Raw genomic sequence first — 14,124 nt, forward strand, 5'->3', positions numbered from 1 at the left:
AATGACTGCTGCCCTACTTTCTTTTGTGGCACAAACATGATTTGACAATAAAGACACAGAATATTTCTAATCAAAAGGAATATGACTGCAAAGGAAAATAAAATGTAGATACAGTAAATGTCAAACTATGACTAAATTGGACAAGTACAGAACATTCAGACCTGATTTGCTTTAAAGTGTCTAAATCATCAGAATTCAAAAGCTAGTGTTTTGATGGCAAAATAGCCTTTTAAAATGAAATTACTTTCTTTATCCCCAAGGAAATTAAAGTATAGTCGGATTTTCTGTAAAAATATAACACAAATTCACAGGAAAAATACATGTTTTTAAAAACAGAGAAAAATTAAATAAGATAGAAAGAGGTAGTCAGTTCTTAATTTCCTTAATTCCTTCAGAACGAGTCCAGTGGAGTGCTGGAGCTGATGTAATTGCTACATACAATTGAAAGGAAGTATTACAAAATGTGTTCTACTTTTGCTAATTATACTGCAACCAGCCAATATATAAACGAGGAAACGTCACATTGGAATGGGCTCCTATTACACAAAGCACTGGAACATACATACTCTTCACTGTGTCACCTTCTGTCTTTTGATATGTCAGTCCACTGGTTTTTAATGTGAGTTAGGTATTTATTTACTTTCATTTTCTTAGATAATTTCAGCCTTAAAGTTTACCAACTGTTTAAGTGCTTTGATGGATAAGGCTTTATTGAAATTGCTCCTGTATGAACACATGGTAGAGAATCTTGTGAAAATACAGCAATGTAGAGCGGGAGTGAGAAAAAACTAGGTCCTCTTTCAATGAATGTAGAAGCGCAGGGCTTCTGGAAATCAGGTAACTTTAATTTTAAGAGATGAAGCCAAGAAGTCAGTCTCTGTGTGTGCATGTGAAGTAACTACGTATGATGGAATTAAATGCACTAATAGAGTTTGACAGACTGGCACTCCTGCACTTTATCAGAGGTTACTTTTAAGAAAGCTCCTGGGAAATCCTGCTTTGATGAAAGAGTATGGTTAACTTAACTTTCATTTTTAAATAAGAAACTTTCATTTCTGTTTTGTTTATTAATTGTGTAGAATCAAAAACCCTTATCAAAATTCTGACTAACTCTCATCTTCCAAATAACTGCTAAAGGAAGCAATGGGGTACGTTCTGTTAATCAAGTTGCTTTTGCTACGATTTTAGTAATTTTTAAGGAGAATGCTAGTATTTTGTGAATAACATAAAAACATTTACTCTGTCTTAGGAAAATAGGATTTAAAATTAATCTTAGAATCAGGCAGATATAGTTAGAACCCTACACTGGAATAATTCTGGAAATGTTCAGAAATTATAAATAAAATGGGGGCAGTTTTGACGTTCTTTGCAAAATACCTTTCGTTGTTTTAAGTACTCTTTTATTTAATACACTCTTCAGTAATAGATGACAAAAATACCTTTTTTCAAATGAAGAAAATTGTTTGATCTGAAATATTTGTTTTCATAATTTTATTTCAGAGCAAGTACTCACATTTTGGTCTTTTTTCCCCATTCAAATTAAAATACTTTTCAGAACTGTAAAACCCATTGCAAAAAAAAAGAGCTTTTGCCTTCCACATATGACCCCCCCCCCCCAGTATTTTTAAAAAAAATGTGTGTAGAACTTCTTTTTTATTACTCCTTGCTGCATAAGAACACCTATGACCTGTTTTTCTTAACTTTTGTTATGTTCTGATGAGAAGCTTGATTAAGTTATATAGTTAATGAGAAATGAAAAAATGTGGCTTGACATGGAGAGATACCTCATTTAGTCACTGAAGGGCAGGCTAATATTTGTATGCTATGCTAGAATTTGCACTACAGTTCATGAATTGCTGCTGGCAAGAGCTATATTAGGTAGGTTTGCTTTTTAGCAAGAAAATTACTAGTGTGCGTGTGATGTTCTCAAAAGTAGTAAAAAGATGAACAGGCCTGGCTCAAAGGAGATGATAATAACACTTTCAATGAGGAGGGAAAACGTAGTGGTGTTATTGGAATGCTGGTAGCTAATTTTTTATATTAAATGGTTTAAATGCTCCGTTCCATTTATTTCAGTACTCTTCTTGATATGTTTTTTGCATGTAGAATGTTCCATGATTATATTTTCTGTGGACTATCGATTCTTTTTCTGTATTGTTCACTTGGCAGATCATTACTTCAGTAATTCATTTGTTTTTCTTTCTTTTACATTGTTCTTAAAGTGAAAATGGGTGAATTAGACATGCTTTAAGAACCGAAACAGCCAGAATACCCATGAATGTCTAGTTTCTGTCTATTCAGATTAGGTAAAATAAAATATTTGTTTTCAAATAAGTTGTGTAACAGAGAGTGAACAGACTACTGTGAAACTAATCCATCTGTCATATAATGCTACATTACAATATTACATCAGCAGCCCATTTTTTTAAAATGCCAAATGTAATTGATACTGAAAGCTTACCATACTGTAATACAATTATTAAGAACAGCTTTTTTACAAGAGCATAATTTACTGGTAAAAATCTGTTTTGATGGTAGCAGTTGCATTTCTGTATTTAATGGAGTTTAATGCCTCAGACCAATTTAGAGGACCGGGAGAGCTAGAAATTTAGTTTTTACACAGTATCTCAGTTCCCTAGATGCTGAAATATTAGCAGAAGACTAACTTGCCTCTTTCTGTCTTCCCCTGCCACAGGACAAAAAGCAATGCAGAAATCACCAAATTATTTAGCCTTTATCTATTCCATATGTTGGTGAAACACTGAACCAGGTTTCCCGGAGAGGTGGTAGATGCCCCATCCCTGGAAACATTCAAGGTCAGGTTGGATGGGACTCTGAGCAACATGTTCTAGTTGAAGATGTCCCTGCTCATTGCAGGGAGGTTGGACTAGATGATCTTTGGAGGTCCCTTCCCCACAAACTATTCTATGATTCTACGACATAAGTGTTCTTCCTTGCAGTTTCATTGTGAATGGAGAAGTAACCCTGTGCCTTGATCACCTTCCTCATGAGCTATTGTCCAGAGCAGGTTAGAGAACCTCGAAATATACGCAGGCTCATTTTCCAAATCCATATTACATTTTCATATCATTGTTTACCCTGAAGCATTATTTCTGTCAATGTAATTTTAAACATTTCTTGCAATTACTTCTTCCCTCTACAGCATTTAAAGGATAATGATATTGCGTTTTTTTTAAAAGGTCTCCTCCTTGCTCGGCAATAGCTGCTTCTAAAATGATCTGCTGCCGTCATGTGGCTTTGTAATGTTTGGGATCATCTGACAAGCGAGGAAAAGAGATTCCAACCATACAAATTTAGATTTAAAACCATTAGTAACAGATGACGTAAGAAAGCTGTACCAATTTAGAAAACATCTGCTTTGTGGACTTTAGAATTTTGACAATATTTTGGAGTAAATGTAAGTATTCTCCCGAGAAATGTCACTTTTTTTAGGTAGATGAATATATCATGACTCGGCTATAGTTAATATTTTTGTGAATGTTTTTCATTAAGTCAAAATGCACCATTAGCCATCTTTCAGTTTTGTAACTGAGTTAGCTATGTATAAACTAACTTAGTCCTTGTTTTGCATCTCCTACAAAAATCATAGAATGGTTTGGGTTGGAAGGGACCTTAAAGATCCAACCCCCCTGCCACGGGCAGGGACACCTCCCACTGGACCAGGCTGCTCAAAGCCCCATCCAGCCTGGCCTTGAACACTTCCAGGGATGGGGCATCCACAACTTCCCTGGGTAACCCAATCCAGTGCCTCACTACCTTTAGAGTAAAGAATTTCTTCCTAATATCCAAACTAAATCTACCCTCCTTCAGTTTGAAACCATTACCCAGTGTCCTATGACTACACTCCCTGATGAAGTGTCCCTGCCTGTCTCTCCTGTAGGCCCCCTTTAGGTACTGGAAGGCTGCTATAAGGTCTCCCCAGAGCCTTCTCTTCTCCAGGCTGAACAACCCCAACTCTCTCAGCCTGTCCTCATAGCATAGGTGCTCCAGCCTTCTGGTCATCTTCGTGGCCCTCTGCTGGACCCATTCCAACAGGTGCCAAAATATGTGCTTGTGTTTTCTACTTTAAAATCTTAGCCTGTATACTGACCAGGGTACCAGAATCTATCCCGGTTTATGTGGTGTTGTTTTGTTTTTTTTTTCCTGTTGAATTTTGTAATTTTTCATTTGTTCCTCCTTGGAAAAAAATCTGAACCTTGTGAAAATTTTTGTAATATTGTTTTGAAAAACCATTTGGGATCTCAAAGGTCAGGTTTCTAGTTGAGCTTGTCTGTTTCTGAAATATACAAGAGACCCCATTTTTAATGTGAGGACCATTATACCACAAAGGATCAGTCCAACTCTGGAAACATCTTGGCTTTGAAAGAACGTATTTTCAAAATATGTATTTTGCCTAAGAAATGTTATTTCTGTCTCTGGTAGCACGGTTTAGAATCTCGTCATGGCCTGAAATATTCATAAACATTATAGTTTTAGCTGCTTTAAATTTTTTTTGTTTTATTCTGAATGAAGTATTCTTACAGAAAACCCTCTATTAATATGAATAATCTTTCATCAAGGCCTCCTTTATCAAGCTGTGTTTCCTTCTCAAGTACCCATAGTGATGCTTCCTTTTCCTCTGTCATTATAACCAATGTTTCACGCCTGTGATGGAAATAATGATTTTACTGAAAGCAGAGACACAATTTCCAAAATTATCATTGACTTCAGTGGTTTTGAAATTTCACCATCTGGATGTGGTTTTTAACTCCTTTGGATAATCTTTCTCTGGTTTGGTTGTGCAACACTAGCATTCAAGGTTTGAGGAAGTTGTAGTTCTAATTAATTCTAGTTAATAATATCTAAGTTACAAGAAAAACATAAACTAAAATACTTTTCTGTATCTATCTGTAATGTAAACATGAACACCATTCATTTAAAGTGGTAACTTTTGAATAAGTGCATAGATTTTTATATTTTCTGTGTCTGATTGTGACATTTCCTAAATACTGAAAATGCTTCTTGGCTCGGAAAGGCCAGAGTAAAAATAAGTTATGAAGTATTAATAGTATGAAACAATTTGAAAGAATATTTGAATTATTTTTCAAGTGCTTAATTTAAAAAAATACAACCTTTACTCATAATGGGAAAGGCACAGGAATGAAAAGGAAAAGAACTACTTGTATGATTTGTAATAAACTACAAGCACTTTTTAAATGAAATGCTGGTTTTGTTGATTAAGCATATTAGATGCATAAGCAACACAAGAATATGCTTAAAATTGTCATTCCAAAAGCGCAGTTCTAAATCAGCAAAGTGTGCAAAGTGTATCATATTGATGCAAGTTCAGTGGTGAACACAGAGTGGGACAAGCCCAGTAGGACTGTTCATCTAATTAGAAGCAGCTCAGGTCTCAATAAGAATTGCATGGAAGTGGCATGAATTTTCAAATAAATTCAAAATAGCCTAGATTATTCTTAACAAATGACAAATGCTTGGCCTGCAATCATTTAATGTAAGCACAGGCTGCTGGTATATATAGTACCACCCTTGTTTTACAACCAGTTTGGAACGTCACCTATCTGCTGTATTTGACACAGTATGGATAAATAGGAAAAATGAATTTGAATCTTAATTAGAAATTCACAAATCGATAATTACAAATGCAGACATAAAAGTGATGACAGACAGTGCTTCAATACAGAGTATCTTTGGCTCTCCACAAGTATTTTGTTTCAGGACAGAGTATGAACTATTTGCTTACATCGGTGATTTCATACTGCAGAAGGAAAGGAACTAAAGGCAGAGGTGTCGACGTCATAGGTATATGTAGAAAATTAGGCTCTTCAAACTATCTCCATTGCAGCCATTCAATATGATTGGAAACTTTTGTGTTGATTTGTCATTTGATTTTTATGGTGTCAAATAATTACTTCAGCGAATAGAGGTTCTGAAAAGGATGAGACGAGTCATTCTTGTATTCTTTTCATTAAGTTACTCTCTAATTTAATGTTCATCAGAGAGTACTTAGGGCAGTTGCCTGTATTGGTAGACCGGAGAAGCAATATTGCTACTTAGAGGAACGACCAACTGCTTTATTTTCAGCAAGCTCAGATAGTTCATGCATGACTGTCATTATCAGTTTGGTTAATCTTGCATGTTCTAAGCCAACTTTCAGCATTGTACTTCAGTCAAAAATCTAAATGTACTTTTATGGACATGTTTTAAACTTTGTTTTCATCCCAAGTAGGAATGAAGAGTTGAGATAACCCAATTCTGCATTAAATGGAAAATGCTAAAATCTTTGATACAGAGATGTCAGCAATCTCATTTCTACACACTTGGATTTAGAAAAAGAGTTCTCGGCACTCCTGCCCTGAGATGATTAGCTTTAGTTTGGTGAGCAACACTGAAATATTTTATCTGGCAATCAGTTTGCCTGTATCGGTGCTTGTCAGTGCAGCCTCCTGGGATTTCTAGTTCCTGTATTTTGTGCTCTTTTCTTCTCCATGATGCAGCTTGACTAGCTGAACAAAGCCCCCTGGTTCAGTGAGTTGGGCAGCTCTCAGGTGGCACTGTGATGATTCAATTAAAGACAGATACTGCAGTGATTGTTGGCATGTGTAGTCCAGGCAAAGAGCAGCTCACATGGGAAGACAAGAGGGTCTGAGGCTCCTAAAGTGTAACTCTGACAGGGTAGGTTAGCCATTCATGTAAATATACAGATTTTTTGCCTCAGTGAACCACAGAAAAATACTTTCTTACAAATTTTCTCCATCCTGCAATTGCAGGCTTTTTAGCTGATAGAGGTCTCCGCAGAAAATTTGTAGTATAGTTGGCAGTGTGTGAGAGACAGCATATGGAGTACGACGGAGTTTCAGGAGATGAGTACTGTTGAAAGCAAGAACAGTTACAGGTAATTCATTATCAGTATAATATTAGAAGAGATGAGAATATACCTATCTACTCTGTATAGTTAGCACATGTTGGAAAAACGAAAAAACAGCCATTACGTTATAAAGAACCTTGCAGCCTTCTACCCTGGTGGTTTTGTTCAGCCCATGTTGCTTCATGTACATCTCTGCACGGGAGGCTGGCTAAGGAAAGCCTCCTGCAACCTGCTGCCCAGCTGCAGTAATGACCTTGGACTCTGAAATGTATTTAAAGTAGGGAGGGGAAAAAATGTCTAGGGAATCTTGTTGCGTAGTGTAAGAAATTGTTATGTATTGCAACTTCTTGTACTTTGTTCACAAGTTTTGATGAGGTTTGTAGTTAGTTCCACTGGGATATTCCACCCCTACACTTGGGTAAAATGGAGAAGAAAGATTTTAGCAAAATGAACAAAGCTGTAGTGTGGGTGGACCATGATACTGTCAATATAAGAACAATCCCCTCTTCTGAGGTTCAGTAACAAAATTATGCTTAGTTTCATTCTAGTATTCCTGGGTGTACTTTTAATTCTGTGGCACTGAAATTTGTTTTAGTAACAGAAGTCGAATTGAGGTATCTGTAAATGTGTAAGTCAGTCAAGTCTTCGAGTGTTTACCATGTATCTCCTGAACTTCTGTTAGTTCCAAGACCATTTCTTTCTTATTATAGTCTTGTAATCCTTGTATCTAGTGTCCATCTTTATGTGGAGTTGATTTAGGCTTGCTTTTAAGGGAAGAAAAAACTCTTGTCCTGTATTGACAAACTTCTTGAGTTTTCAAATTTTATTGTCTTAGAATTAAAAAACCCACTTCTTAAGAAGCAGTGATGCTGAATTATGGTGCAAGGGGATAATTTTTGCAAGATGTATGGATGATTAGCAATGAATTTCATCTTTAGATTTGGAAATTTAAAGATCAGGGTCTTCCCAAACCACATGGCACTGAAATCTAAGGAACCATAAAAATTCTTCTCCCAGGAGTTGTATTCATTTCACCTAGCCATAAGTAGCTAAAGGAATACTAGTCCTGGTTTGCTGTTTAGACTTTCGCTGTCAATACTGGAGAAAGACAGATACCTTTGGGTAGTGACTGATGATTAAAGATAGAAGAGGTGAATCATACTCCATATGGCAGAAAACTCTTATGATCGTATCAAAGAAGAGAAGCCTAATAAGCATAGTCCTTCAACAGACTTTTAGCAATACTCACAACTGAGAACCATCACCTTCACTTCCCATTTTATACCTTTTAATCTCTCTTCCCCATGGCCAAATACCACTGACACTGTGGGCTTGTTAGTTCTCTACAGGTTCTGCCCCTGGGGTGAGTCATGCTGTCTCCATGCCTACCTCCCAGCGCGTTTGGAGCAATGGTCATTATTAGGCAGTGGCTCCTGTATCCTTTCTATTACAGGATATTGCTGTCTTCTTTCTTTTTGCTTCATATAAGATGCATTGTCACTGTTGTCATAGAGTTAGTCTTTGAAATAGATTTCAGAGTCCTTACATGTCAAGATGAAGACTGCAAATTATCTTCACAATGAAACAAGTGAAGTTTTAAATATTAATGTTGTAAGTTTGGTCTGAGTTGCCTGTGTATCAGAAGGGTAGTGAGGTTTTGTCAGGGTTAGAATTGCCGCACTGGTAAACAAATTTTTTGAAGCATACATTTATTTAGAAATGCTTCTGTGGAATCCTTGCTGCACTTCCTTCTAGCTACACTTTTCCTGTTATTTGTGTGTAATGACGACTGAAAAGCTAAAAGATGTGCTTATACCACTTCCTTTTCTCTAGCACATTGAGCTTCATTTGCAGAGCGATCAGGAGGCAGTAGTTGTTTGTGGATTTGTTTTCTTTGGTTATTTGAGAAGGTTTAGGGCTAAAAAAGATCCCATTGCATTATCAGAGCCAGTCAGGTTTAGCCAGGTAAGCACATAAGAACTGTGAAGGGCTAATTCTGAGGTGAAGTGAAGGAGCTTATATTTCAGTTTTGAGCATCGGGTCAGGTGACTCAGAAGCAAACAATGATACATCACGACGGAAAATTATTATATCAAGCATCAGCTTGTGTTTCCCAGATTAGACTTCTTGAGCAAAATTAGATGAAGATTTTCTTTCATCATTCTAATTAAACTATTCTGCCCTTTTCATTGTTTTAGGTCATTGTTGGTGAATGATGGAGAAGTGCCTTGAGTGCTGCTTCCCAAATATAATTAAATGAAATGTTTTTCAGTGGAAGAGATTTTACTTTTGCTGAATTTAAAGCAGCTAAAACAGAAATAGGGACTATGTATATTGAAAGTTAAACGGTGCACCTGCGTACGTTGGATTAGATGGTTTTGAATCTTTAATTACAACTTTAAAAAAAAAATTGCCCTTTATTTTCTTGTTCTTATGCTTAAGATTTAAGATGATCACAAAACACAAGTGACCTTTTAGATTACCGCACAAAAAGAGACAAGACAAATAAGAATTTTGTAGTCTAACGCATAACATACAGAATCCCGGGTCAACTGTAACTAATTAGGAGTCTGCTGTTGTGTTGTATCTTGTTTCAGAATATTCCCACTCACTTATACAGTAATCTTTCTACACTGAATTAACCAGGCAGTTCACAATGATGCTGTCTGGAATGTGAGCTGCCTTTTGCACAGAGGGTGTTCACTCCTGACACAGAACAACATTCTGAACTAGATGTGCAGGGGAAGGTGTAATTTTGCAGTGCAGACATTCTAGAGCTCACTTTGCTAATCAAAACCAGAGAATTCCCCCAGGGCTACAGGCCCTATCAGAGTTAAGTTTGGTACGCTTTAGATTAAATCTTGCCCATGAAGCATGTTTAGGAAAGCATATGGGAATGTCAGTTAGCAATTTATTCCCTATACCCTCAAAAGTGATTACTGACAGCTCTAGGAATGCTAGGCATTAAATGTTTGCAGTCTTGTGCGTTCCTGAGAAAGAGGTGACTGCATATCACTACCTGTAATACTGTGTTCTAGGATTGTGTCCAACATTTGTAGTAATGCTTATTATAATGCAAATAGACTTTTATCATGTTGCCTTATGTATGAATTGTCTTCTAAACTTTGTCTTAGTCTAACATGCACTATTATTCACTCTGCAGTTCTAGCAATATTCTTATAACGTTACACTGCATGTATGGAATTTATCATCAAATTTGCTTCTGCTGTTTTCCGTAGAGGACCATGTACCTATAGTTATAATTTTCTTTATTGTTTAAAGCAAAAGGTATTCACTTGAGTTTGAGCAACTTTTTATTCATTTAAGGGCTTAATAAGACAGTTTACCAACTGGATTTAGAAGGGGTTGAAACAAGCCTTCACATATTATACGGATAATAAATGTAGGGAGAGATTCCTTTTCATAGGCAATAGTTTGTCTGCTTGACAATTTCTTCAGAACATTATTAATAGCCTTTTCTATTTAAATAATAAAATTCCATGTCAGGTAAGTCATTACAGTGAACATTGGTCCTTTTCTCCTGTTACATTTGTACATTCCTTAGTTCTGAGCAATAGACTCAGTCTTCCACATCTTGCTAACAATATCTACTTCTTGCACGTACTTTCTGGTTTGGACTATGCAGTGGATTTGCGTTCCTTGCGTTGCTAATGTATGATCCATGAGTACATGGAACATGCGAACCTCCAGACGCTCTTTGTATGAGCAGTTGAACTAATTGATTTTGTTTTCAGTTTTTTAATTCATTTTTGTTCTTTTTCTCTATACACCACTGGTTACCCCAGTTCCCATTCCCTTTCCTGTATCTATACAACTCCCCCTTTGGACCAATTAATGCACAGCTGCAACTAATGCTGATTTGCTCTTTGCTGATTTGGGTCATCTGACTTCTGTGGAAAAAAGGTGCATGACAGAATTTTGTCTGTTAGTCTCTTTTCTCAACGCAACCCAGCCACAAACTTTTAATGAATCCTTTGGGAACCTACTGGGGAAACAGAAGTGAGATAGAAATTTTTTTTTTTAAGATTTGACTAATAAAATAATATAAAATGCTCTATCACATAGTGTATTTCATATGGTGGATCTTGGTAATTTAAGAAAAGAGGAAGGATAGTTGCAGTTCATTTTATCGCAATATCATTGAATATTTGAGAAGTTAGATATTGAAAGAAAGAAAGATGGAAGTTATCTAATGTATAAACTTCAGTTACAAAATGTGCAAGAATGAAAACTGGCATTGTCAGCCAATGACTCTATCTAAATATTCTTTGTGTTTTCCAGTAAAAGGGCTTGCTTTCATAGTTCACATGAAACGGAACCTTTGGCTTGGGCATAATTTATAAAATGCCCAGGCCAAATTAGCCTAAAAAATTGAGATGGGAAAAATGAGCTACTGTAAAAATACAAAAAAAACCCCAGCAAAATGATTTTAAACATTTTTATACCTACTGCATTACCTACAAAAACGTCTTTATGTTTCTGGCTCAGCTGTTTCCAGGGATGTAAAATTCCATCACGTTGTGTTTTTTTCCTCATCTCAAAAGAAAAGAAGGAATTTTTTATTTGAATTTATAAGCTCTATTTTTGTTTTGTAGAGCCTTTTTGAGAACTGTATCAGTCCTCTAGAAGGCTGTATGAGTTTATTTTGCTTTTATATATGGTACAATACCAGTAATACAATCAAAACATGAAGATCTGTATCCAGCAATGATTTTTAATTACCTTTTTTAACTACTTTAACTAAATCTCTTTGTTCTACATTGGTATTTCTCAAGAGACTTTGAGCACATGCATTTTTTTATTCTTGTACATGAATAAATTACTTGCATTTTTTTAGCCTGTTCAATAAAACTAAATATAAATGATAAGTTAAAAAAGAAATAGCAGGAGCGGACCTCTCATTCTGAGATATTGATCTAGGATTTATTGGAGAATTTATTTTAGGAAATAATTCTGGATTTTTTTATTCTTTCTTTCTTTTATTTTTTTTTTCCTCTGTGTTCAGATGGAAGACGTCATAGCCCGCATGCAAGATGAGAAAAATGGGATTCCTATTCGTACAGTCAAAAGTTTTCTTTCCAAGATCCCCAGTGTCTTTTCTGGTAAGAGTGAATTTTATACTATTTAAAGTTTCTACTCTACCTTATGTAACGGGATGCTCAAACAGAAAACACTTTCAGCTGCGTGCTGTGGGGAATTCAGAGTCATCTGGTCTGGAGGAGACGTTGACTATCCTTTGAATGCTTTAACGATAGAATTTTTTGGGTGTTCCTTTCACATTGGAGTGGGCTTACACAGAGATGTTTTTGTCCTGCAAATTAACTGAAGGGAATACTTCATTTACTAGAAAAAGTCAATTATCAGAAGGTGGCAAGATTTTTATTGCAGGGTTTCTGCATTTCAAATATGTTTTTTAGCCTGTTTTCATGGCAAGTATGAGTTTAGTGTACAGGCTAGTACATGAAGATAAGAACTGCCATAGCAGCAGCACAAAAGGAAAATCATCACTGCAGTCTGTAGCTGATGTTGAATTGTGGCTGTGGACATTTATTACAACGTTTATAGTCTGCTTTTGTAGCTGGCTGCCTGCATCCAAGAAGCTAAGACTGAGATGTCTGTGGTGATTTGCAAAAGAGCTGTAAACTTTATAGCTAATCCAAGTCAGTATTGACGTATGCACAAAATTCTGTCCATTTATTACTTAGCTAGTATAATATATTTATTATTTAAATATTTTTATATTCATTTATATATGTGGATACGAATCTTTCTGTGCTACCAATGCATATGGAGTTCCTTTGAAATAGATGCCATTGTTGAACCTACTTTTTCCATACTCTGGTAATACTTGCAATTTTTGTAATGGAGAAGATAATCCTTACATAGAAATTATCTATAGAAGTTTGTACTGTCCAGAACAGCAAGAAGAATTCTATACCTTAATTTTCAACCTTTGGAATGTTTTTGATAGTGAATAATTCTGGCACAAAGAAGGAAAGTGTCTTAAGACTGAACAAAATGTCTTTAGGATTTTAGAAACTACTTATACAAAAACTAGCTTCTGAAGAATGGACCTTTATTTCCCATAAATTAGTACAGCATGGTATCCTATTAAATGACTATATCTACTTAAGGCTGACTACATTAGCAAAGTCAGCCTCGGGAATGGTATCTGAATTTAACTTTTTAATAGAATGTTGTGATTATAATAAATAGGATGATGTGATTATATTATCTCATTTACCTTGTGAAATTTTGAAAAAATTATGAATTCTATTGATTTATATTGCATATATTCATGAAGAACAAATAAGTTGCTTGTTGATATTTGTACATTCATTTTTGTGAGCGAACTGCTTGAATTCAAACACACCATTTTTGTTTGATTTCTTTCTTGAAATCTTTCAAGAATCATTTACTTATCTATACCTCATTATATTACTGGGCAGGCACTGGAACAGCCTGCCCAAGGAGGTGGTTGAGTCACCATCCCTAGAGGTGTTTAAGGAACCTCTAGATTTGGCACTTCAGGGCATGCTCTAGTGGCAGAGATTGTAGGTTGTTTGGTTGGACTCTATGATCTCAAAGGTCCTTTCCAACCATGAAGATTCTATGATTCTATGATTATGCTTAAAATGAGTTTGCAAGCTATTTGATGAAAAAGAATACAAACCTTTAGATGGTGTGCTATTTGCTATTCATATTTATATGTACATTTAGGAGTGTATCAGATTGACTTTATGCAGCGAATTTATCTATGGTGTAAATTCACTGGAGGTGGTGAATTGCAGACTAATTTGGATAATAGCATTCCAGTCACCTACAAGTAGGTGAAATGGATTGTGAAAAAAAACGCAGTCCTTGACTGAGCTCCAGTATATTATATATGCCAAGATAAAAATCTCTGAAAAGAAGGGGGTAAAAGAAAATCCTGTTAGCACCTATCCTGATTCTATACCTCATTCCTTAGTGCTGAGAGAGTTTTCCTACTATTTAGCATTAATGATGTTAATGATCCTCATTTGAGTTCTGTATCGAAAGAACTCTATGTAAATTTATACCTCTTTTTATGCAAATATCTATGGTGAACAACTTAGTATATGACAAAGTCTTTAACAGAAACGATGGGGCTTACTATATATAGAAATAAACCATTATTGGAGAGGGAAAAATGCATCCTTGTCTAATTCCACATGGGAGTCAGCATAAAAGAA

The 14,124-nt window shown here is 35.7% G+C and overlaps 1 protein-coding gene across 9 annotated transcripts in view; it reads left to right on the forward strand.

The window, feature by feature from the left end:
- Positions 1-14,124, forward strand: part of RGS7 (regulator of G protein signaling 7) — a 294,620-nt gene that overhangs the window by 131,550 nt on the left and 148,946 nt on the right. For all 9 annotated transcript variants that reach the window (XM_063328943.1, XM_063328939.1, XM_063328940.1 and 6 more), the window contains one exon: positions 11,916-12,012. In XM_063328943.1, the coding sequence (XP_063185013.1) occupies positions 11,916-12,012 (97 nt within the window). The remainder of the gene's footprint in view (positions 1-11,915; positions 12,013-14,124) is intronic.

Source organism: Chroicocephalus ridibundus, chromosome 3, assembly GCF_963924245.1.
Source record: "Chroicocephalus ridibundus chromosome 3, bChrRid1.1, whole genome shotgun sequence".
Classification (NCBI taxonomy): domain Eukaryota; kingdom Metazoa; phylum Chordata; class Aves; order Charadriiformes; family Laridae; genus Chroicocephalus; species Chroicocephalus ridibundus.